The sequence below is a fragment of the Neopsephotus bourkii genome, unplaced genomic scaffold (genome assembly GCF_033783945.1).
Source record: "Neopsephotus bourkii isolate Nb327-2 ecotype Australia unplaced genomic scaffold, CSIRO-AGI_Nbou_v1 NB_1373, whole genome shotgun sequence".
NCBI lineage: Eukaryota > Metazoa > Chordata > Aves > Psittaciformes > Psittacidae > Neopsephotus > Neopsephotus bourkii.
In genome coordinates, this window is record NW_026901852.1 from 524,524 (window position 1) to 550,875 (window position 26,352).

A 26,352-nucleotide genomic window follows, 5' to 3' on the forward strand; every position below is an offset into this window, starting at 1 on the left:
CATCAGAGGTGGTGTGGTATCAGTCATTTGATGTTTGATTCACTATGTAACTTTTGTTGAGATCTGGAACCATGATCTACACAAAATACCTGACAAAGTCCAGCTATTAAAAAGATGTAACATTCATTGTCTTGGTTTCATCCAGAAAAGAAATCGCCCCTCTGTGCAAGTTATTTGGAGAAATGTGTGCTGCTTGCCTTTCCAGATGCTACATTGTTCTTTTCTGGTGACTTTTAAAAGCTTAAAAAATAACAAGATGACATTAAAATGTAATGTGTATGTCTTTGGTTGGGTTTGGCTACCCATTATTAAGTGCAAAGCTTTTAAAATTCTTAAGTTCATTCTTCCTGTTCACTGTGCAGAAAAAAACACCATGAAGTTACTGTTATGCTTTGCATACACCCATTATTTTTCTAGTTTTATTCTTTTAGAAGTAAAGTTGCTGTGGAATGAGAATGATGGGCAGCAAGACATTCAAATGTGTGCATTTGGATAGGGTCAAGTTACTTAGATACCATATATTGTAAAGATTATATTCAGGGCTTGTGTTAAGAAAAGCTATTGCATCATCAAGGCTCTGTACTAACAGAGTGATTTTTACAGATGTGACTATAAAAATGCTCATGTTTAATTTATGATGTATAATGCTAGTGCTCTGTGTTTAGAATGAGTTTAGAACCATACTCCTGGCTGACACAGTAACTAAGGTATTCAGCTTTGGTTTTCAATAATATGGCCCAGTTCCTACTTTCACAGTTAAAATCTCATGGTATTTCATGGGTTGTTTCTGTTTCTCAAATCCATGCACCTGGTACAAACATTTTATGACTTTACTTTTTTATTAAACATATAATTTAAATACATGGTATTTTCCTATGTGACATGTTTAGTGCTGAATGACTAATATCCTGTAAAATAACAGAGCTTGAGAGAGCTTTTGAAATACAAATGTTTTAATACTCCATGGTGCTTAGAGTTAATGCATGTCTCTTGCCTGTATCTACTGCAAATATCGACACATACTGTTCATCTCTCTTTTGTTGTTGTTTTTGTCTATTGCTATTTTATGCATGAGAAAATTCTTGTTTTCTACTCTGTACTTGGCTGGCTTTTTCTTTTTTTGTTACTTAGTCCTGTGTTCACACTGATTGCTTTTTTGCATGCAAATTACAGAATGTCATGTAAATGAGAAAGCTCTGGAAAAAAAAAAAAAGGGAAGATAATGCTGAGTTCCAGTTGTCTTTTGTTTGTGCACAAGTGTGTAAAATATATGACATGGAAATATCTTTAGACTGACCTTTGACTTTCCTTCTGGTGTATTTTTTTTATTACTCAGGAAAGGAATGGGTATTTTCCCCATTGGAAATATATGATGAATCTGTTACCACTTGCTAATAATACAGGTGCTGGGCATGAAAGACTTTTGTCTTGCCATCTATTTATGGAAATAAAGAATTATGATATAATGTATTTTGCCCAGGCTAAAAATTCAGTTCCATATTCAATGCAACTTTTGTATACTGTGCATGAAACCCTGGCTGTATTGAAATCAATGGCAAAAATCATTGTCTTCAGTTGTTCTAGGATTTCACTCTTGTTTCTACTTCACCTATGGATTTTCATGTTTCTTTATAAATACCTCAGTAGGTAGTCAAAGGTTACAAGGGAATCTAAAATTCTATTTAAAAGAGAATGAAATGAGTGTGGAAAAAACAAAACAAAAAAAAAGTAAACCCTGCTTATCTTTGTAAATTATAAGCTTAAATGCTTCAACTTACAAATGTGAATTAGCATTTCACAGAAAATACTGTTTTAACCAACTGTGAAGACATTTATTAGCCACCTTATTGCATCAAATGCAAGAGGTAATTTGGCAGTTCTTGTCTCCACGATTCCTAATAACAAGAACAAAAACCAATTAAATTAAGTGGATAAATATATTTTATGGTGGGTATGCTTTTAGTAAACAAGCTTTGATTCTTCATTTAAAAACAATAAAGCACTGGGCACTCTTTGGTTCTTGTGCTAGATGTTTCTAATAGCCATACCCCCTAGGGAAGGTCTTGCTGTAACATTTGAAAAACATAATGAAAATTTGGTTGTTGGAAACTAATATTTCCATCCCTGCAAATGTTTTTCTTGAAACATCCATGGGAATTTAATATTCACTGTTTTTTTCCTCAGTCTTGTATATTCTTGAATTGTCTTTTTTCCTCCATTTTCTCCGTTCTCAATCCTAGGTCCCCTTACAAAGAAACAGACAGATGATTTAGGTGATAATGACGGTGCTGAAGATGAAGGTATTTTTTTGCCGCCAAACTGATTTGCATGACAAGGATCCCTGAAAATCTTTTTTCTCCCCTCTTTTTTTGACTTCTTGTCTTCTTTTGAAGAGTTTTTTTTTTTTATTCCCATTTTTGATGTGTTTTGTCTTCTTGCTTGTTGTTATACATATATATATATTTTTAATTTTTTTAAAGAAAGAATGTTGTTAAGTTCTACATTTTGATACAAAACAGTAACAATATTTAAAGAGGAGTTTTTTTGTTTTCTTGAAATGGACTCTTAATATGTTGCATCCCACCTTTTGACTGAATTTTGTCCATAGTATTTAAACTAACACTCTTTTAAAGTTTCTCTGTACACCTTTTTGCATGTATTCTAACCCTATGTATTTCACCAAGTACAAAGATGTTTCTTTTTTCACTGACATCGGTTTGATAAACATAGAAAACGTTGTGTTTATTAAAGGAAAATACATAAAATTCTTAGAAAGTGTCTCTTAAGCAACTGAATTTCCCCAAATACAAAACCTTTTCACTTATATTGACATGAACAAACAAATGCAAAATTACCCCACCTTCCTATAAAAGAGCGGTAGCCCTAGAATGGGAGACAATATTTTCAACTGATGAGGTTCTATGCAGTGCCAGAGAATTCAGTGGAGCTAAACCGATGGTCATCTAAAGAAATTTGACACCTTCTGGTTTTACAAGCATATAAAGATGCCTGTCTGCTTGTGTTGACCCTTAGAAAACCATATTACTAAGTAAAATTGGAAGTTTGAAATGTCAAGCATATTATTCTGGTTATGAATTATGTCTACTAATCAAATAATTTATGCAGGTTTGATATTTTTTCAGGGCTATGAAGATGGTAACAAGAGGCTCTTTCTTCTGAGCAGTATCCCTTCAAGTAGATGTGCTTCAAAGTTCTGAATCTTAAACGCACGTTTTGTATATTTTATGGTCAACAAGTAAAACAAATTACCGTATGAGACTGGTAGAGTTGTTGGTTGCTTCCCTCTTAATATCTGGTTTGTTGGGGTTTTTTTTTTTGCCAGATATTAAGATTAAGCCTAACTTGTACTACAAGGCTTTTAATTCAGAAATTTTTCATCACAGAACATTAAGTGTTTTACTCAAACAGAAACATGCAATCTTATCACAAAAGATGAAGGAAGGCAAATATGAGCATTTACTTCTTACCCAATAACTGAAGGGAGACTGAAAATCTCCTTTGAAAGCCCTCATGTGTTGTGGTTTAACTTAACAGGCAGCTAAACATCACAGAGCCCCTCACTCACTATTCCTCCCCACTCCCAGTGACCGGGGAGAGAATTGGGCAGGGGCAGAGGGGATGTGAAACTTGAGATAAAGACAGTTTACTAGGACAGACACTGAAGGGAAAATAATAATAGCAGTAAAGGAATTAGAATATACAAATATTAGAATATATGAAGGAATTAGATATACATTAGTTCAAGGCAAAATATTGCAAAGAACATTCTTGCATGTTCTCCAAGACTTGTGACAGTGGATTAGGCATTGGGGAAGTTACTCTGCCTTGTTTTAACAATGTTTTAAGAAAGCATTTGAAACCTGGGTTATTCATCCAGTGGACCTTAATGGCTCTTCTAAACTGCTGTATAATTGCCAAGACAGATGCTAATGGCTTTATATTTGTTGAGTCCTCCTCTGTTTAGACCCTCACTTAAAAGAGACTATTAATTTTGCTAAAATTCAGCAGTGAGTGCTTGCTATCAGAAATCAGTTTAGTAAGTAGAATCAGATGAGAGTAGGGATCTCAGTCTTTGGAGAACAAGTGTCCATGTCAGAGAAAACCTGTCTCCCACATTGACAGTTGGAGAGAGAGAAAGAGCTGTAAGAACACAGCAGTCAAACTAGAGGGGAAGAAACATTTACAACACTAATAAATCTCTGTAATTGATAGTACTGGGATTAATTTTCTCTGGAATACAAGTGACAGGTTTGTTCTTTCCATGCCAGCAGAAGAATGCAGGCAGTAATTAGACTTTTACAGCTTCTGAGAGTCATAGAGAGGTGGGGCAAATTTAAATTTTTATGATCAATAGACACTGAATGCTGCTAGAATGTCTGCTTGGTTGGTAGAAAACCTATTTACTGAAGCCTTGCATTTCGCTATCCCTTGGTGGAGGAGCAGTATGAGGTGACCTCCATTTTGTGAACCTGCTTTTCTGCATTGAAACTCTAGCACTTGTTGCATATGCAGAACTGAAGAGTTCACAAATTTAAGTCATGGAGTTGGGTATAAGTAGCAGGAAAGAGAAAGGCAAAGCAAAAAAGCCATCTTAGCTGTCTAGATTTATGCTAAAATATCAATCAAATCCTTCAAATACATTTTGCACTATGGTAGTATTTATTCAATGTAAAAATCTACAAATGAATAACTGGGACAGAAATAAACCCACAAATGCCAAACTGAATGAATTATAAAGTTGGAGTATTAGGGAGACTGGGTGATACACGGTGAAAAACAAATGTGTCATACAACCATAGAATCCATGCTACATAAACAGTGTCCACTGATTCTTAAAATGCTCAGGAGGTTCTATGTATTAAGAAATTTGAAGCTCCCATGTCCATTTCTTATACTGTACCTTTCCTAAAGAAAGATCTTTAATATCAGCTTCTTGGATCAAATGTCTGGAAAGTATTCTGCATTGCATTACTCAAACATCAGAATTTGATGAGAAGATTTAATTTTAAAACAGCATTCAATAGTCCTACTCCCATCTGCTGCTACATGTCACTACCACACTATTGTAGTCCAAACCTTGCCAGCACAAGCACTGGAATCAGTAATCAAACTTGGATCTCTGGTATGTACTGCAACCAGGAGACCAGGCTTAATTAGATCATTTTTCATTTTTGTTTTCAAAAGACCCAAAGGCAGTGGTGCACATTACCAGCTAATGATCTGCAAATTTGCTGCTTAAAAAAATGAAGTTTTCAGATTCTGTGAGTGGGAAATTTGTGATAGGTCAGAAATTATATAAATGTATTTTCTCCCAGTCTAGATGAATATTGATTTCAATTTAACCCTTTCACATCTACACTTGAAATTGCTTACCTGTTTTTCAGTAAGTATAGAACTAAATATTAAGCAGGCACAAAAAAAAAAGATAGTACCAAAAACATCTGCAACCAGTGAGCACTGGGGCTTTTCCTCTTTATAACAGTGGTGGATAGGCCTATTTGCTGATATGCAGGTAAGCGGTATGTAGTGTAGATGCAAGTTTTAACTTTAAGTTGCTGAGCAGTTAAATAAACTATACCTTCCCCAGCCTAGAAACAAGGCTTAGTTTAAAAAAATAGACTATTTTAATCCTGATATCTCAAGTCTTAATTTTTGTAAGGTAATCATTTAATTTTATTTAATTTGCTATAGCAAAGTATAGCAAAAAAAAAACCAAAACAAACCAGTGACTCTTTATGCACTCTTAGTTCCCATATGCTAAAATACTTAATGTGACTTAAAATACAGCAACAGAAATCATTAATCAGCCTGTGTTCTCAGGGATCAGAACTGGACTTCTAGGTAGTTAGTGATGTATGAAATATTGTGAAGGATTGCTCACAGATGAATTCTTCTCAGCCACCATTGTGTCATACAGAACTTACCTAGCACATAAATCTGTCAATATTAAATCCTTATTTAGTCCCAAATGTTCTTTAGGCATCTCTGTTTTTAATGTATTCAGTTTCACAGTATCCCTCTGTGACAGAGGTATGCTATATGCAGTTTTTAGAAATGAGAAGTAGAGACGCTAAGCTTTAGGAATGCAGACACCGTGTCCATAGTAAAGCAGGGAGCTGAGAATACATTCCTCAGAAGTGGGGTCTGCACTGTAATTGCTAGATGTTTCTACCCTTTCCTTCCCCATTCCAGTCTCTCTGTGAAAGACGAGACAGATTAGGGACAGATGTTGCTGTTTGTTCACAGGCTGTAACTGTGATGATTCTGATCATTTAGTCCGATGCTCTGTCTTATATGGCCTGTTGGACTTCATTGACGAAAGGAGGGTTTTGGTCTAGAGCATGTTTTAAATCAAAACAAACAAAAAATCCACCTAAATTTTAAATTGCTAATGATGCAGAATGCATCTGCAAATCCCTTCTTATGCTTAATAGACCGTAGCATCATTGGCACAAAAGAGCACATTTCAGAATTGAGGATCTTCTCCAAAAACCCCTATTGCTCCATTAGTATTAAAACAGACTAGGTTGCTAAGTTTGGCATTTCGTCTGCTTTCAACTGTCACGGCATTAAGGAAAGAGGGAAAAAAAAGTATCTCCATCTGGCAGTTCATTTTCGGACTTCAGAGATCAGTAAACAGCAGAACACATTTGTCTGCCTCACAAAGCAACCACATGCTCAAGCCTTAATTACAGCCTTTAATGAGTTCCAGCCAGGCTGGAATAACACAGATCTTACCACTTTAGGTGAACTTGCTGATTGATACACCTAGACATATATGTGATTCCTGTCACCCATTCATCTTAGTTCTGTGATGCCAGTTCCCAAACACAGATTCCAATGTAACTTGAATATTAAATTTTGCTAATTATATTTTCACTTTACACTGAGAACCTCAGGTCAGATTATGTTGAGTTTTTGTGGTGATGTTATTAATACTTGGAAATGTGCATAATAAAAATTCTGAAAGACCTTTAATTTAAGCACTGCTTTGGGGCTCCATTACATTTTAGCACTGCCAAGCATTGCTTGTACGGTGAAAAGTCTGTCAGTTTTTGCATTTCTAACCACCACCTTTAATAATTTAAAATGACACTTACCTGGTGTCCTAGTGTCTTAGAGGTCCTACTCTAATGAAAGTATGATCCAGATTATTTTCTGTAAAAGCATAGGCCTTTTTTTATGTTATAATATACATTCATAGCATCCTCCATCAGGTTCTCAAATAATTTTTTAGGTAGAGGTAGTTAAGTGTTTGAGAATGCACAAAATGATCCATTGGTTTGAAAGATACAAAAACAAACAAACAAGGAGATCATTCTGTTTTCTGAAATGTGGTGGCTGCAGGCTATATTTTAAAATTAAATGTGTCTAGAACCTTGCTGACGCTCCCATCAGAAGTTCAATAGTTACTTTAATAGTGTCAGGACATTTAGTTTTATATCACATGTTAAAAACATGGCATTAATGGATGTCTGCATATTAGCACTGTTAAGTGCACTAGCTTATTAAAATAGCAGGGTGTCTATGAGGCATCTGATAGATTTGACCTGAAAGGTCAAATACTGTTAAAAGGCTTTTAAATCATTAAGAGTTGCACTGATTGGTACTGTGCTGTACTTAAATATTTTAGGACAAAAGCTTATGCAAGAGCTACACACATAGCCATATTCGCCTAACGAGTACATAGGTTTTACAGTAACCAGTCTAAAAGTTTTCCACATTCTTATGCTGTTTCATATTCAAACCCCAAGATTTACTTAATGCTCTATGTCAAGGTGTATGATTCTTTATAACAATTACCAAAATCATGCTTGTGACATAGGTGCTTAACTAACTAATTGTTTCCAGGTAGGCTTTCTTCCTTTCCTGTTTTGGTTGTTCCCTGCAAATTATACTTGCTAGGTCATGTGGCCAATTCACATCAGCTTCAAATGACTGAAGCTATAATTATGTTTTGTTATTGATGATAATTGTGACTGGTATTCACAGTCAGACCCAGTTCCCTGTTGTGTGATGTTACGAGCACAGAATAAGACAGCCCTATTCCTAAATTGCCTGTAACATAATTAAAACTAGACAGAAAAAGTAGAGGCAACAAACATTAGAAAGGTACAGAACAGAGGAGATGATTGAAACTGTAATGAGAAAGTTCATGTACATGTCATAAATAAGACCGTTCTTTGCTATACAGTAAGACCTATTTAGATGTTTTATGAGCTAGCAAATTAAAACTGAACAAATCACAGCACTCATAACCAATGTTGTGTGTGAATGAAAACAGAAGAGTTGTATTTGAGAAGGATTTTGAACAGCACTATTACTGCATGTGTCTTTGAAAATATTTGTCTGTTTTTTAATTAAAGCAACACTTCATAATATCCAACAAAAAGTACAGTACACAACTAAATTAAATCAGTATATAAATCTACATTGGCAGGAATACCACATTTGCACCCCAATTCTTCATGTTCAGAATGAGCTACTTCCACAAGTAACTATTAATCTGCATCCAGGAATAAATGTTAATCTGCACGAGAATGTGTAGCTACAGTTTACTGAGACCATTCCAGCACATGCATGCAAAGGGCTCATACCAGCCTGCAGGAAAAAAAAAAGAAAGATGTATCAAATCATTTATGGTCAGCTTTTGAAAAGTATCTAAGTCCCAAAACTCAATTATTTTCTTTGATGAGTTGGGCACTTAACTCCAATAAACACTTTTGAAAAGTGCATCTTTCTTACACTTTTGTACAAATACAAAATTTCTCCTCACAAAATTTTTCTTCCTAATATTCTTCAAGAACACTGTCTTAATACTTCTTCCATTTTAAAGGGTGGTAGTTTTGATGGGAGAACATTTACTCTCAGGTAGAAATAAAATCTTGATTGTGGTCTGAGTTTTTTTTTTTTTCTTTCTTCCTTTGCTCTTATTGTTTAATAATATCCACTAGTTAACTACATCTGTTAAACAGTTTTCTCTCAGCTAAACGTTCACACCTTTCAAATATTCCTAGGTATAGGTTGCAGCAGTGATCTCTGATGTGGCACATAGGCAGAGATGAAAATCAGTCTATCTGACTGCAACCTGTACAAGAATATTAGTAGTAGGCAATAGCAAAACAATGATATAGACAGAATTTTCTCAGAGAATCATGCCGTAGGTCTCACTCATGAATATATGCTTCCTTTCTCAGAGGAAGGATTCCCATTATTTTCTATATATCCCAATATTATTTTCCAGAGAAACAGGCCAATGTTTCATTACTGTTCGCAGTTGGTGCTCTGTAATTCTATGTAATTTTAATTAAAGAGGAATTCTGAGACAGTCTCCCCCTGTGCTACCACCAAGCATACAATTAACTGTGTACAATTTCTGCTGGGAACAGTCACACAGTGATTTCAGATTAATAATTTATTATTGCATCCATATTTGTTTCCAAAAAAAGAGAATCATAGACTATGAACAAGCCATTTACTGAAAACAGTATATGAATTTGAAAAGACTTCTTCCTTGCTGTAGGTTTTAAACCTCAGGAGCTCATAATTCTGTTCTGTGTACAATGAAGGTAAATAATCTCCATAGCTTTACACCCTGAAAATTGCATATTGGAAAGCCCTTACTATATGCTTCAGTGAGGAAAACAATACAAGCAATTTCATGCACAAGCTTGCATTGTCCTTCTGGTCTGAATAAATGATTGTTCTAGTACTTCCAGTATGGTAGATCCAATTTGTAATCTTGACTGTTCTGGCATTTTCTTGAAATTAGAATCAAGAATATAACATATTATATATAACATCTATGTGTTATAACATATATGTTATATAACATGTAACAATATGTTATATTGTTGCATATAACTATAGCAACTGGCTTTCTATAAACAGACACATCTGTGCTGATCTTTTTCAGCAAATTCAAAAAGCGGGGTTTTTCATGCAACTCTCCTCACCTACCAGTCTTTACAGTGTTTCAGAAATAATTCAAACAACTTCAGAGAGAGCTTACTTGAAAGCTTCTTAACTAAGATTCCTCAAAGTCAAAGGAGTAAACAGTACACCTGAAGTTTCTTCATATGGTGAAGTGAGTACTCAGGGAAGTCACTTGAATACTGTTATAATGACAAAAAAAGATTTTGAAATTAGAATATTCTTCTTTCCTCATTTGGAAGTTTTCATATGCTCTCTTGCTATTGTTTTTCTTGATTTTTAGGGGCTATTAAGGAATATTATGACTTGGCCAGTGGGAAAGACTCAGGCATCTAGTACATGAGATCAAAACATAGTTTCATCCAGATGTAAAAGTTTAAATTTACACCTTAGCTGATTTCTTTAAAAGACTTTAAAAAAAACTTTTAAAAATATATATTATCCCACCACTAACTGTTGCTTTGAGTTTGTACTTAAAGACAACTTTCCTTACAAGGAGCAGTGGTGTTCAAGTATTCCAAATATTTTTCTGAGTAGATGCATCAATTTGCAAATAGGACTATGTGGGGGAAGGGATACCCGAGTCAATATCTTAATTAAAAAGAAACTCAAACCAGTATGTCAGTATCTAATTTTATTGACTGAGAGTATGGCAGAGCTGCTGAGATTTAAAATTGTTACCTCTATTCAGAGCCACTTTTGAAAACTTTGCAAGTAGTTTCAATGTAGGCACCTATTTTTCCAAGTAAACAGTCCTTTCCACGATTTAGTAAAATAAGAAGGACCCACGCACCCTAAACTTCAGGCTACCCAGGTTAAAAATAATATCCATTTGAGATCTAATATTAAACAGCTTTCAGGTACCTTTTGAGAACTTAGACTTCACATCTATCAAAAGACAGCTGCTTATACACCCTTTTTATGAATTACTTGATTGCTTCCTTACTGGAAGACTCTTATGAGCAGAAATATTGTTTATCTTAATATGGGGAATTGCCTTTAGCTAAGTAAACAGAAAGATGGACTAAGCTTTCAGAAGTGTTGAGACTGACTAAATGAGCACACCCTAATGTTAGTAGTAGATGTTTTATGTCAAATTCAGCAGGAACAGAATCAGACCACGGTTCTATTGTGTATGAAGAAACGTTACCATTTTCAATTCCTTTCTGTTTTTCTGAGGCCAACAAGTGTTTTAAAAATATGAACTTCAGTTTCAAGCAAGCCACAAAAAAAACCCATGCCCACCTGCCCATTTCCTTACGTAAAAAGATGTTGCTTGAGAAACACTTCAAGAAAAATAACCTCACTAAAATATTAAATATTGCATGTATCTTCTTTAGTACTTTCCTGAGGTAAAACGTGTCCTAATATTTTTTCCAGACATTCGGGACAGTGGGGGACCTAAGCCTGTGATGGTGTATATTCATGGAGGGTCCTACATGGAAGGCACTGGAAACTTATATGATGGCAGTGTTCTAGCAAGTTATGGGAATGTGATAGTCATCACAGTCAACTATCGCCTTGGGGTACTTGGTAAGAAACTTTCAGCTTTCAATTAATCCCTGCTGTCTGAAATGCAATTCATGTTGTATGTGAGAATGTATTAAAAAAAAAAAAAATCTTTGTAAAACAAAAGGCTTGTGTTCCGGGGATGATATGAAGACACTGCAAGTATCATCTGGAGGAATCCGCTGACATGCTTTTAAGGGAATGAAACAGGTGTTCCCATGGCTGAGCTGTTCAGACAGAAGAGTTCGCTGGGTTTGTCTTTTTCCTGTAAATAATACTGTTTGGTGGGGTTTTGTTTTGGTTTTTTTTGTTTGTTTGTTTGTTTTTGTAGACAGGTAATGGAGGTTGTTTTTCTAAGAAATGTAAAGTGATAGATAAAAGGGTTTTCTGTTGGAAGTTTTGATTACCATGATTTTTTCATATTTTGAAAAGCTAAGGTTCTTAAGAATACATTATTTAGTAAGAGCTGTACTTTGCACCTATTTTGTTGGTGCTTCATTGTGTTTTTGAAAAGCGTTTTGAGTATAATTCAAATACCCCCAGTATTTCTTTTCTAGGCCAAATTAGGGAGCAAATAGAGTTACTTTTGGTTGTTTCAAATACAGTGAATAGGGCATGCTTATGCTCTTGGTAAACTTGTGTGGTATCCCTCTTGTAGCTTGTATTTGCAAAAAATTATATTTTGATGTTTGTTCAATGGAGTCACATTTGTGATACATGTTTGCCAGCTCTTGAGACAATACGATTGTTGTTTCTTCTGTATGTTCTACTGAAATGTTGCATGTTAAGACTTCTGAAAGCAGGAGTTAAATTTTGGGAAATTGTGAAGGTCAGCAGAGTAACTTCAGAAAACTTACATAGGTATAGGGGTATTCCCTGTAACTTCTGAAGTGGTGTGATAGGCCAGGTGTCATTCACAGCAGAGTTGGTTCTGAAGACCAGTTAACTTTGTTTTCTATTCATGGGCATTAGATATGTCTGTTACTCTTGTTTACTCTAGTTTTCTTTCATGTGATCAGTTTCTTTCATCATTGTTCAGTTTCTTTGTGGTTTGAATTCAGTTAGCACAATTGCCAAACCATCAGTTCTGGTTTGCTTATCTGAGTAATATTCTTCCGACAGTTAGATTTTTGTTAAAAATTTGGCTGAATGCACTTCAGTTTGGAGGGAAGGAAGTGGATTTTTATTTTAGATTTTGAAACTTAATCTACTGTGGTTGTGTTTTACAAGGGACTGAATCATTTCCAGACACATCATAACTATTTTTTGCTGGATTTATCTCCTTCGTATCAAGTTGGAGGTTTCATTTGTGATGTACTACCTTAAGCAAGGAAATTCTGACATTTTGTATGTTTTTCTCTCTCCTCCTCTCTTCCAATTTGTATGGTGATGTAGGCACGTAGTATTACAGCAGTTAATAACCTGTAATCTGTGCCTCTAATCAACATTTTAGTTTTACACTGTGCTCTCATCTCTGATGTTTTAAACAATTGTTTCTATTATATGCCAGTAGAGTATTCCATCCAATAATAAAGTATCTGTTATCTGAAAGCACTGTTTATTTTTGTAAATTGTTTAGTCTAATTCCTAAATCATTTGTAGTTTTAGTGTTTGAAAGGGCTAGTTGCTTGAAAGATGAAAATTAATTCACCTTTGTTGATGATAATGGCTTTTGCACTTGTAATTTGGTACTGGTTCTTGAGACAACCTACTGCTAACATCTTACTGAGATTAGGAGGATTTCATCTGTGTTTGTGTTTTTGTGGTTCTTTGGACTCTGTGGACTTTACAGAGCCTCAAGGGGCAGAGAGATAATTTTCTTTCAAGTGAGACCTGTTATAGTAAAACCTCTAAAATTCATTGTAAAATTCAGTGATTGGTATGAATACTTGAAATTACTTTCAAATTAACTAAAATAACCCTGTAGCAGGCTTGCAGGGTTTTCTTAGTAAAATAACTGCACCTGTTAACTATATGTAGAAGTTGTTCATGTATTTTATATCGCGTACAATGCTTATCTGCCATGTATTAAATAACAAATGATGTACTGAATAGTTGGTGAAGAAACACACTTGTAATCACAGAATCATAGAATCACAGAATAGTTAGGGTTAGAAAGGACCTTAAGATCATCTAGTTGCAATCCCCCTGCCATGGGCAGGGACACCTCACACTAAACCATGCCACCCAAGACTCCATCCAACCTGGCCTTGAACACCACCAGGGATGGAGCATTCACAACTTCCTTGGGCAATCAAAAAAGAAAACCTGCATAGTTTTCATTTTTTCTGCCTTCCTTTGTTTCATGGTCTCAGAGTAGAACTTTTGCATAATCAGAGTAGATACCAACTTTTGCTGTTCTGAAACTCTTGTTCGTTACTGTACAGCAGAATGTTGTCCTTTGCAATCACATTAAATAAGGTATGGTTTACAAATACACAGCTGACAAATTCTCAGCTTCCCTTATCTGATCATATCCCATAAGGTGAGAGGTTCAAGCTTCATTGTCCATTGCCTGTGGGACAGATCTAGGAGATCTCACTTCGCTGCTGTCTTAAAATGCCTTGCTCTACATGAAGAAGTAATATAGGGATTTCTTTTCACATGAGAAGACGTAGGGAGCAAATAAGATCAATCTTCTCACTTTCATATGACCTTTATTGATCTTACTTTCTTGTACCATCTTGTACCAGTCTTTGTGGATATACATCTTAATATAGATGATCTCTGTAAGTCCTACATGTTGTGCTGTTGTTTCACCAAGATTTGCACTGTGATGTTTCTTAAGAAGGAAGCCAGCCAAATGAACATTTAGAGCTGCAACAGCAGCATTTTCTTGCACACCACTAGAGATGGAAAGGGAGGATATTCTGTGATACTAGATTTGTTACAGTACTATTAAGTCCACAGTAGACAGCTTTTGGTGCAATTCAGATTATTTTTTGTCTATTCTGAGTTGAAACATCCTTTGTCTTATAGGCAGATCCTGCTCAAGGATCTGCATTTTGCAGAGTTGCAAGATTTGCCTCAAAATAAAATTGTGGATGTCACTTAAAAGTGATATCCCTTTGGAAAAGACAAATTGATAAAAATTAAAAAAATACAAGCAAGCACGTTCAAAAAACAAACAAAAACTCAGTGAGACCCATGGCCCAATTCTGTCTTTGGAAAAAGTCTGAGAATGAAAATATGTTAGAAACTTTTCTTACATATAGATAGATGGAAAAGAGAACTGTTTGCCCTTGAAAACTGGGGACTACCGAATAAGAAGCCACTGGAAACAGACTGTATATCTTATTTATATTCCTTTTAAATGCAAGTCTTACGCAAGCAATCTCATCTGGTGAGGAATATTATGCAAGTAAACTAATACCCTTGAAGAACTGCATAGGAGTAAGTGCAAATACATTTTTATTGCTTGTTTTTGGGAAAGGACAGATATGAAGACAAGTTTAGATTTTGAACTCAAGTGATTTGAGACTTCAAATGTTTGTTTAACATATATCCATCTGGTAAAAAGCAGGAGCTTTTTATGTCATAGGAGAAATGTTAAAGGATTATAAAAGGAGTCTATTTAACATCCAGAAAAGATAATGATAGATTTAATACTGTCAGTGCCGTTTTCTGTGTTCTCTCATATGAAAGGTTTATTTAGAAAAGGAGAATGCTTTGGGTCAGCACTCAGCAGTGGGGAGAAAGGAAAGAGCTGGTTTATGCTAACTGCCTACTTATTTCTTCATTTTATGAATTTATACTTCTTCCTCTTGATTATCATTTAACCACAGGACTTTAATAGAACTGAAAGAAACATTTTTAATGCAGCTCACAAACTGAACACGGGGATGGAAGAATGATTCATAGGAATCTCTAGGTTAAGCACTCCTTTACATTTCTCTTTTTTTTTTTTTTTTTTTTTTTTTCCTACAGAAAGAGTAAATTGTCATTCCAAGTGTCTGGGTTAAAATGAAGTTATAAAGAAAAAAGGAAAAATTACGTCTATTTTGGATTTTCCATTTAACATTCTGAATAATGTCTGCAGTGGAAAGACAAATATTCTGTAATAGTAAAATCAAAATTTATGCCAAAATAGAAGCACACCCATAAGTGAGATTGTCTTGGTTATGCTTTCTTTAAATATATGCAGTTTCCTTTTTGCGGAGGGTATGGGAACCATTGCTGTCATTTAGTCTTTTATTTATATTGTCACCTTTTACTTGGAGGATATTGACTGGAATTACTGAGTAGAAAACATCTGCCCAGGTATTCTGCCACCCCGATTTTTTGCCAGTTTGTAATTTTAATGCTTAAAGTAAAGTCACTGCAGCAAATTGTCTGAACTCAGAATAGTGAAAGGAAACAGAACACAACAAAAATCACAGAATCCTTAGGGTTGGAAAAGAACTGAAGATCATCTAGCTCCAACCCCCCCCACCCCACTATAGACAGAGACACCGCACGCTAAACCATGTCATCCAAGACTCCATCCAACCTGGCCTTGATTGAACACCACAAGGGATGGAGCATTCACAACTTCCTTCAGCAACCTGTTCCAGTACCTCACCACCCTAACAGTAAAGAACTTCACAGTATCACAGTATCACAGTATGTTAGAGATTGGAAGGGACCTCAAAAGATCATCTAGTCCAATCCCCCTGCCGGAGCAGGAACACCTAGATAAGGTTACACAGGAACGTGTCCAGGCGGGTTTTGAATGTCTCCAAAGAAGGAGATTCCACAACCCCCCTGGGCAGCCTGTTCCAGTGTTCCGTCACCCTCACTGAGAAGAAGTTTCTTCTCAGGTTTAAGTGGAACCTCTTGTGCTCCAATTTGTACCCATTACCCCTTGTCCTTTCATTGTTTGCCACTGAGAAGAGCCTGGCTCCATCCTCGTGACACTCCCCCTTTATATATTTATATACACTAATAAGGTCACCCCTCAATCTCCTCTTCTCCAAACTATAGAGACCCAGCTCCCTCAGTCTTTCCTCATAAGGGAGATGCTCCACTCCCTTAATCATCTTAGTTGCCCTGCGCTGGACTCTCTCCAGCAGGTCCCTGTCCTTTTTAAACTGAGGGGCCCAGAACTGGACACAATATTCCAGATGAGGTCTCACCAGGGCAGAGTAGAGGGGAAGGAGGACCTCTCTCGACCTACTAACCACCCCCCTTCTAATACACCCCAGGATGCCATTGGCCTTCTTGGCCACAAGGGCACAGTGTCGGCTCATGGTCACCCTGTCGTCCACCAGGACCCCCAGGTCCCTCTCCCCTACACTGCTCTCTAACAGGTCGTTCCCCAATCTATACTGGAACCTGGGGTTGTTCCTGCCCAGATGCAGGACTCTACACTTTCCCTTGTTATATTTCATCAAGTTATTCCCCGCCCAGCTCTCCAGCCTGTCCAGGTCCCTCTGGATGGCAGCACAGCCTTCTGGCGTGTCGGCCACCCCTCCCAGCTTAGTGTCATCAGCAAACTTGCTGATAGTACACTCAATTCCCTCATCTAAATCGTTGATGAATATATTAAATAATACTGGTCCCAGTACCGACCCTTGAGGCACTCCACTAGATACAGGCCTCCAACTAGACTCCGCCCCATAGACTACAACTCTCTGGCTTCTCTCCTTCAGCCAGTTCACAGTCCACCTCACTACCCGATCATCCAGACCACACTTCCTCAATTTAGCCGCAAGGATGCTGTGGGAGACCGTGTCAAACGCTTTGCTGAAGTCGAGGTAGACCACATCCACCGCTCTACCATCATCCATCCACCGTGTTATTTCCTCATAAAAGGCTACGAGATTGGTCAAGCACGACTTCCCCTTGGTGAAGCCATGTTGACTGCCCCTCATAACCCTCTTATCCTTGATATGCTTTAAGATGGCACCAAGGATAAGGTGTTCCATCACTTTCCCAGGAATGGAGGTGAGGCTAACCGGTCTATAGTTACCCGGGTCCTCCTTCTTGCCCTTTTTGAAGACAGGAGTGACATTTGCTTTCCTCCAGTCCTCAGGCACCTCTCCCATTTCCCAAGACTTGGTAAAGATGATGGAGAGCGGTCTAGGAATGACCTCAGCCAGTTCCCTCAGCACCCGCGGGTGCATCCCATCTGGACCCATGGATTTATGGATGTCCAGATTGCTCAACTGGTCTTTAACCCATTCCTCATCGACTAAGGCAGACCGCTCCGTTGACCTATCTTCATCCGAGGTCTCAGCGGTACAGGGCTCTTCAGGACTGCCTCCAGCAGAGTAGACAGAGACAAAGAAGTCATTCAGTAACTCTGCCATCTCTGTATCTTCTGTCACCAGGGCACCCGTCCCATTCATCAGCGGGCCTACATTGTCTCTGGTGTTAGTTTTACCTGCCATGTATTTGAAAAAGCTCTTTCTGCTGTCCTTGACCCCTCTCGCCAGCTTTAATTCCAAGGAGGCCTTAGCCATCCTAGCAGCTTTCCTACATCCTCTAGCAGCAGCCTTATATTCTTCCCAAGTGGCCAGCCCTTCTTTCCATGACCTGTAAACTCTCCTCTTCCACTTGAGCATACCGAGCAATTCCCTATTTAGCCACGCAGGTCTCCTGACCCTCTTCCTTGACTTCCTACATGTCGGGATGCTCCGATCTTGAGCTCGGAAAAAGCAGTCCTTGAACGTCAACCAACTATCTTGGGCCCCTTTCCCTTCAAGCAGCCTAGCCCACTGGATTTCCCCTAGCAATCGCTTGAAGAGGCCAAAAAAAACTTCTTCCTTATATCCAATCTAAACTTTCTCTGTTTAAGTTTTAACCATTACCCCTTGTCCCATCACTACAGTCCCTAGTGAAAAGTCCCTCTTCTCATCCTTGCCCCCCTTCAGATACTGGAAGGCTGCTATGAGGTCTCCACACAGCCTTCTCTTCTCCAGGCTGAACAGCCCCAACACTCTCAGCCTGTCTTCACATGGGAAGTGCTCTGAGCCCCCTTATCATCCATGTGCCCCTCCTCTTGACTTGCTCCATCAGCTCCATGTCCTTTTTATGTTGAAGACACCAGAACTGTTCACAATATTCCAAGTGGGCTCTCACGAGAGCAGAGCAGAAGGGCAGAATCACCTCCTTCGACCTGCTGGCCACACTGCTTTTGATGCAGCCCAGGATACGGTTGGCTTTCTGGGCTGCAAGCGCACACTGCCAGCTCATGTTCATTTTCTCATCGACCAGCACCCCCAAGTCCTTCTCCTCAGGGCTGCTCTGAATCAATTCTTTGCCCAGCCTGTAGCTGTGCCTGGGATTGCTCCAACCCATGTGTAGGGCCTTGCACTTGTCATGGTTAAACTCCATAAGGTTGGCATCAGCCCACCTCACAAGCGTGTCAAGGTCCCTCTGTATGGCATCCCTTCCCTCCAGCATATCAACCGAACCACACAGCTTGGTGTCATTGGCAAACTTGCTGAGGGCTCATTCAGTCCCACTGTCCATGTCTCCAACAAAGATGTTGAACAGGATTGGTACCAACACCGATTCCTGAGGGACCCCACTTGTTACTGGTCTGCAGACAGACATTGAGCCATTGACCACAACTCTTTGCATGCAGCCATCCAGCCAGTTCTTTATCCACCGAGTGGTCCACTTGTCAAATTGATGCCTCTCCAGTTTAGAGACAAGGATGTCATGTGGGACAGCGCTGAATGCTTTGCACAAGTCCAGGTAGATGACGTCAACTGCTCTACCCCGTCTATTAGTTCCGTAGCCCCATCATAGAAGGCCACCAAATTGGTCAGGCAGGATTTCCCCTTAGTGAAGCCATGCTGGCTGTCACCAAGCACCTTGCTGTTTTTCATGTGCCTTAGCATGACTTCCAGGAGAATCTGCTCCAAGATTTTGCCAGGCACAGAGGTGAGACTGACTGGTTTGTAATTGCCTGGGTCATCCATTTTCCCCTTCTTGAAAATGGGGGTTATTATTCCCCTTTTCCCAGTTGTTGGGAACTTCATCTGACTGCCATGATTTTTCAGATGTGATGGCTCAGGAACTTCACTTGCCAGCTCCTTCAGGACCTGCAGATGTATTTCATCAGGTCCCATGGACTTGTGTACATTCAGGTTTTAAAGATGGTCTCAGACCAGATCCCCTCCTACAGTGGGCCCAAGGTCTTCATTCTCACAGTCCCTACATCTGCCTTCCAAGACTTGGGTGGTGTGGTCAGAGCCTTTGCCAGTGAAGACTGAGGCAAAGAAGTCATTCAGAACCTCAGCCTTCTCCAAATCCAGGTTAGGCAGTTCTCCCGATAGCTTCTGGAGAGGACACGCGTTATCCCTAGTCTGTGTTTTATTCTCAGTGTACCTATAGAATCCCTTCCTGTTATCGTTAACATCCCTAGCCAAGTTTAATTCTAACTGGGCCTTAGCTTTCCTAACCTGGTCCCTAGCTTCCCAGACAACTTCCCTGTATTCTTCCCAGGCCACCTGTCCTTGCTTCCACCTTTTATAAGCCTCTTTTTTCCCCTCGAATTTTCCTCAGCAGCTCCTTATCCATCCAAGGAGGTCTCCTGGCCCTCCTGCTGTACTTCCTTCTTGTCAGGATGCAACACTCCTGAGCTTGTAGCAGGTGATCCTTGAATGTCAACCAACAGTCTTGGGCCCCCCTGCCCTCTAGGGCTATATCCCATAGAACCTTACTAAGCAGGCTCCTGAATTCAGAGGCCAAAGTCTGCTCTCTTGAAGTCCAGGGCAGGAGCTTGATGCATGCTCTTCTCACTGTCCTCAGGATCTCAAATTCGACCATCTCGTGATTGCTACACCCAAGGCTGCCCTGGAGCGTCACATTTCCAATGAGCCCTTCCCAGTTGGTGAGCACGAGGTCAGGCATGGCACCTCTCCTTGTCGGCTCCTCTATTACATGCCACGCCCTGGCTGAGGTACCACACCGTGTTTGCACACCCTGTTACCCCCTCCCTGGGTAGGGTTTTGCCCGCGTCCCTCCTGGGGCTGCTCTGTGAGTCCTCAGCGGAGCTGCAGCTCCTGGGCAAGGCCTGTCAAAGGCTTGAGGTTCCCTCAGTGGTTCTCACTGCTCAGAACAGAGGCTCCTGGACGCGGGGTTTCCCCTTGCTCCAGGGTTGAAGGCTCCTCTGTGGAATTACCTCCACAAGTGACCAATACTTTTGCAGAAGCTTCTTTCTACTTTTGTTGATGACTTTCAGAGCTTTATGGATGATATAGTGATAGAGGGTGAATCTTGTTATGCCTTAACATGTTTTGTTGCTGTGTGCCAGAATCTATTAGGAAAATACATTATGTTTGAACAGACATGCTGCTTCGCTGCAGACACATGCGAATCTGCAACATCTTAATGGCTAAGGAGGTACATGGAATATAAGGATACAGCCTTGCAGTATGTGCTGGGTAATCTGTGCCAAGCCCAGCCTTTCTGCCATTGACCATCTTTCTCTGAGCAAGACATAGCACATTCCCAGCAAGCAAAAAGTAAAGCACAACTTTTCTTTATGAGTGAATTATGCACGTGGGCTTGTTCCCTTTACTGCAGTAATTCCAGACTGTAGCCTAGTTAACCTTTTCATGAGTTGGAAAACTATATAGTTGACCATTTGCAGGATTGAACACAGAGATGAGAGCATATTAGAATGAAAATTAATTCAGAAGAATTTATAAGTACTTGCCTATTTCAGGAGTCTAATTCTCTTGTTATTGACTAGAAGGTATTGTTCTGATTTTTTCTAAATAAAAGAGCATACCTTTGTTGTTTTTTTTTTTTTTTGGTTTTTTTTTTTCAGGGCTTTCAAATTAGGTCTGTTTTTTTTTCATTGTTAATCTAATTTGTTAAACTGATCAATCCTTATTTTGGTAATTATTTACATTGCATTGTTCCCATTACACAGTTTGAGGTATTTTGTTCTGGATTTTATTTTTGTCATTGGCTTTGTGTGTGTGTTGTTTGTTTTGGTGGTTTGGTGGATTTTGGTTTTGTTGGTTTTTTTTTTAATACTTTTTTATTTTCTGCCATTCTTGTCTTTTTATTTTGGCATCATGATAATACTACTGAAAATATTAAACAGAGGATATCTTTCAGATATGTTTCAAAATCATATATAAAATTTAGACATAGCTCTTTCAAAAATTTCTTCACTTCAGATTGAAAAAAACCCTTTAGTCAATTTGCAAAGATATTGTGGTGAATTGGTGTCCTGTGTCACTTAGGTATTTTTGCATATATAACCAGTCATATTCCTATTCTGCAACTTTATGTTTCCCACCGAAAATATGCCTCTTCACTTGAGTAAAAGTAATCATCACCCACTCATGGTATAGTGACTACTCAGTAAAAGTAATACTGGAACAAGAAGGTTTAAATCAGGTATTGAAGGAGGTGAAAAATGTAGCAAGATTCTTTTTCCTACATTGCTTAGACTGTGGGGTTTTCTTTCATATTTCACAATTTAATGTCCAGTAAAATTGGGAAAATATTTGATCATTAGCGTCAGTGACAAGCACATTCATTATCTTTTTATGAAACCTTAAAGGTACTGTCAGGAGATGGCATTTTATTCCAGCTTTGCTGTACCACCGAAGGGTCTCTGATGAGCTTTTCTTCTATTACCCATTACTTAATGCATGTGAGTAAAAGTGATAGATGAACAGAATATTATATATTATTGCATAATTAAAAGCACATTACATTGAAAGTAATGATGGGAAATTAATAGCAAAGAGCATCAAAATGTGCAGTCAAAAATCATTCATTGAAGTTTTTTAAATTGGAAGAATACCTAGAGATTATTGATTCATAAATACTTTTGGGGACCCTCAGCATCTTCATAACAAGTGTCATATATATTGAATATAAAGCTGATTATAAATGAATTTTTAACATTTTGGGATTACATAGTAGAGGAAGTGTCTGTAAGGTCTTGTCTGATCCCACCATAGCCTTGGGCATCATTTCTTGGAATGAAGCACTCCAAACGAATTTGATGATAGATAAATAGAAGTTAAGACAGAAAGCATACTGTGGTTATCTATTCCCTCTGGTGGTATACTTCACAAGGTCTGATTTACACATACTTAGAATTCTAAAAATGTATTCAACAATTCTTTATTTAATATAGTAGGTAATCGCAGGTCAGCCCAATGTGCAGGATGCCTAGGCACAGATCATCTAGATTTACAGTGTCCTAATTTCAAAGCTCCATTAATAGAATTAACATTCAGATCTCAAACCTGCTGTAATTAATGACATTTTAGTGGGGTTTTTGTGAACTAGTACCAGCCAAAGGCAGTCATGTATGCAGTGAAGCAGAGAAAGGCAGATTGCCACACTTGAATCTGTACCATCAAAATGACAAAATGGACTTGCAGTAAACAATAGGTTATTGACTAGGTATGTTTAAAGGGTCAACTGCAGTGCACAGCAGACAAGATCTTTATGAAATGGAAACCCTGAATATATACAGCATTTTAAAATGAACCATTTATTTTCTGTTTGTGCTTTTTCTTGAACAGCAAATTGACATTATGCACCTGCTTGAATAGGTGGATACACACCCGCTTCTCTTGTTTTTTAGGGCACAAAACATCATTTTGTTTGCCATTGAATAGGTTTCTGTCTTGGTACAGCTACATTTTAAATAACAGGTTTATTCTAATGTTTGTCACTAGACTTCTTTTTTTGTAAACAGAAAAATAACAAATAAGAGACTTCAAAACTATTTATTTTGCCATAAGAGCAGTTTGTGTCATTTCTGTCAAGAGAAATTACTTTGTGTTAAGATAAACTCCCTTGATCAATATTTAATCATACAATAAAATTATTCCAGTTTTTCCAAATAGCAGATTTGCCTTTGAGAGCATAATAAGCTTCAATTTGATAATATTTGCAAAAACAGGAGAGAAGGTGCTCATTGAAGACAAAATACAGACATCTCGCTGCCTCAGGAAAAACTATCAGAATATTTGACTCTATTACCCTAAATTATTTGTAATTTTTACGATCTAGCTAGATGTAGCTAACTTTGCATTCCTTTAAGTAACATCTGACCAAATTACTTTTACACCATCACTGATCCCTGTTTAAAATCTCTAATCCGTATTGTTAGAAATGTTTCAGGTATACAAAATAACCTGTGTTATACACTATGCATTGTCCTAAGCCTTTGGTTGTCTTGTGGTGGATGCCTTGTCAGAAAAGCCGAATTCAGCTATGTACTTAGAAGCAAACAGAATTTAGGCTGCTCTGCTTTTGCCAGAATGCCAGACTTCCAGGAAAGGATCTGTCCAACTACAAGCCAAGAGATGGGGATTTTTATGCAATCTGTATCTCCCTGCAGAACTTTCCAATGCTGAAATAATCTTCTGAGTTTCTGATTTTCAAGCAAGGCAGGAAGACATTAAGAAACACTACAGCTCAGCATATAGGTTAGATCTGTGCCCAGTTTTGGTGGGCCAGGTACCCTTCCCTCCAGAGTTAGCTGCTGTAATTCATGTCCAGAAAAAAAAGGCAGATCAAGATTCTTTTGACACTTCTGGTACAAGTAGCTGGACAAGTAGCTAACATACATTTGGATTCCCAGTGCACTGCATTTAATTACATATATGAAAATAGTCCCAAATTTTCTCAAGCCTAAATTCTCTATGCTGTGGGGCTTTCAAAAAAATAGATAACTTGTAAGGGATTTCCATTGCAAATGTTGCTCTCATTTTTCACACATTTCAGATGCATAAAATTGCTCATTTTATGTGTTGTTTTTCTTTTCGTGTGCAAATTAGTTTGCATATATAGGTACTAGCTCAAATACTGTTCTGATACTTTGATGTAATACCTCAAGATATTTTTGAATCAGTTGAACAAGATCTGTATTTTAAGGTTGTAACAGGAATTTTAATAGTTCAAAAGAATAATGTGAACAATAGATCTAGAGGACTTGCAGTACTGGCAAAAGAGAGTCCTAAATTTTTTTTCTTCTATTGAATATACCATCCATGTGTAAATTCCTGCCTTAGCCAGCATATAAAATTGTACTGTAAAATGTAGGCAATTTGCTTTATTTTCTAATGGAGAATATATATAGAAAGCTACATTGATACACTGATTTCTTACATCCCTTGATGTACTGGTAAATAAATATTAATTTGGTGAACACTGAATTTGAATACATTATTACTTGACAAATTGCTAAATGAAGGCCTATGAAAGGCCAGAGGAAATTAGGTATGTTGACTAACATCACCTAAGCAAAGTATGAAAACTGCCTTAAAACAAATGTAAATAATAGGTACTAATGTATTTGCAGAAGTAGTTTGAGTATTTCTTGAGTTGTATACATTGTAAGTGCTATTGTTGCTCAAAATGAGAAGCAAACCAGAAAAAAATCTTACTGGGGTTTTTCATTGTTCTGCAGCAATTTTTCACTCTTTGTATCAAGATTTTAATGAAGTAGAATCAAACAGAGGTGAGCAGTCTTTCTCTGACAGAATCACTACACATTTAAGAATCCCAGCAGTAAAAAAATTTTTGCTCCATTTTTCTGCCAGCTCTTGAATGTTTGATTTTATGAATTCTCTCACATTCATTATAATTTGTTCATCTTCTCAACACTTTCCACCAGGATTTCAGTTAAGGTGTCTTACATAGCCATAGGTATGCTGAAAAAAATTCTTCACTTTCTCTTTTATTAATTGAGGATTAAGGATTCAGTCTAGAAGTAAAAAAATACAAAGAGAGAAAAAGCACAGTGCCATAGACTCCAAATAATATAAAAAAGAAAAGGTAAACATATCCCTAACATTTTCTTTACTGAAGTTCTAATATCACATGAATTTGGTAAGCACTTATTTGTATCATCTCACTTATTTCAACAGAAAACATACAGGTAAATTAGTTTCTTTTTTAAAAAAGTTTGCTTTCATCTCTAATTATCAGTATACTTCATTACACATTACATGATTTGTTTCTATGACTGAAATTTTCCTTTCAATTTCAGCTAAATACTCTAGCTCAACTGAAAATAGCTTAGCATTTCATCTGTAAGGCTTTATTAAAGCAGTGAGACACAATATGGTGTGCTTTACAGAGCCATTAATGCATGCCCCATGTGTGTTGTGAGGCATGAGGCCAAAGGCCATGTGCTTTCAGCTACCCATGAACCATATTAATGACCCTATAAAATACACTCCTGAGCATCCTAATGTTATTATAATTACTTGCTTTATTATTACACGCCTCTTGAAAAAAGTTATCTAAATATTTTCCTTTCGCTTTTATATCGTCATTAACTAGGAAGGCTAATTTATGGTAGACTGAAAGGGAAATGTTCACAATAAAAGGAGTATTAACTTTATTTTCACCATTTCTTTCTGATAATTTGAATTTTTCTCTTTTAACACTTCATGCACTTGCACATCCTGAGTGTTCAGAGCTTACAAACCATTTCATTGTCAAGTTTCTTCTGCTGTTGTAATTAATAGTTGTTTGGACACATGTTGCTTCACTTTTGTTTATCATTAAGTTCTTGAATGTACATCAAAAAGGTGACATCTTTCCTATATGTTTCTTCTCATAGGAAAGAATTCACTTGGCATCTACTTTGCTAAGTTAGACTTTATCTAATGTGAATTCCCTCCAGCTGAAGATGTGCTTTAAAAATGTTACCAATATATTACAAGATACTACCCGCATTTTCCAAAAACCACAAAATTAAACATCTGTGGTAGTGCCTGAATTCCATCCTTGCATTTGTCTCTAAGCTAACCATTATGGAAGTGATGATCACAATTTGAAATTTAAGGTTGCATTCTTAAATATCTTTAAAACGAGGCATACATTGCCTTTTCTTTTTCTTCCATAAGCACATAATGTTGTTTTTCATCCTTTGGAATTTCTATACAGGTTTTTGCTTGTTTC

General features: G+C 37.5%; 1 protein-coding gene across 8 annotated transcripts in view; it reads left to right on the plus strand.

The window, feature by feature from the left end:
* The window catches only part of NLGN1 (neuroligin 1), a 424,270-nt gene that overhangs the window by 196,931 nt on the left and 200,987 nt on the right, over positions 1–26,352 (plus strand). For 6 of the 8 annotated variants that reach the window (XM_061367066.1, XM_061367068.1, XM_061367069.1 and 3 more), the window contains 2 exons: positions 2,241–2,300; positions 11,335–11,487. In XM_061367066.1, the coding sequence (XP_061223050.1) occupies positions 2,241–2,300; positions 11,335–11,487 (213 nt within the window). The remainder of the gene's footprint in view (positions 1–2,240; positions 2,301–11,334; positions 11,488–26,352) is intronic. The other 2 variants (XM_061367073.1, XM_061367072.1) reach the window with 1 other exon arrangement.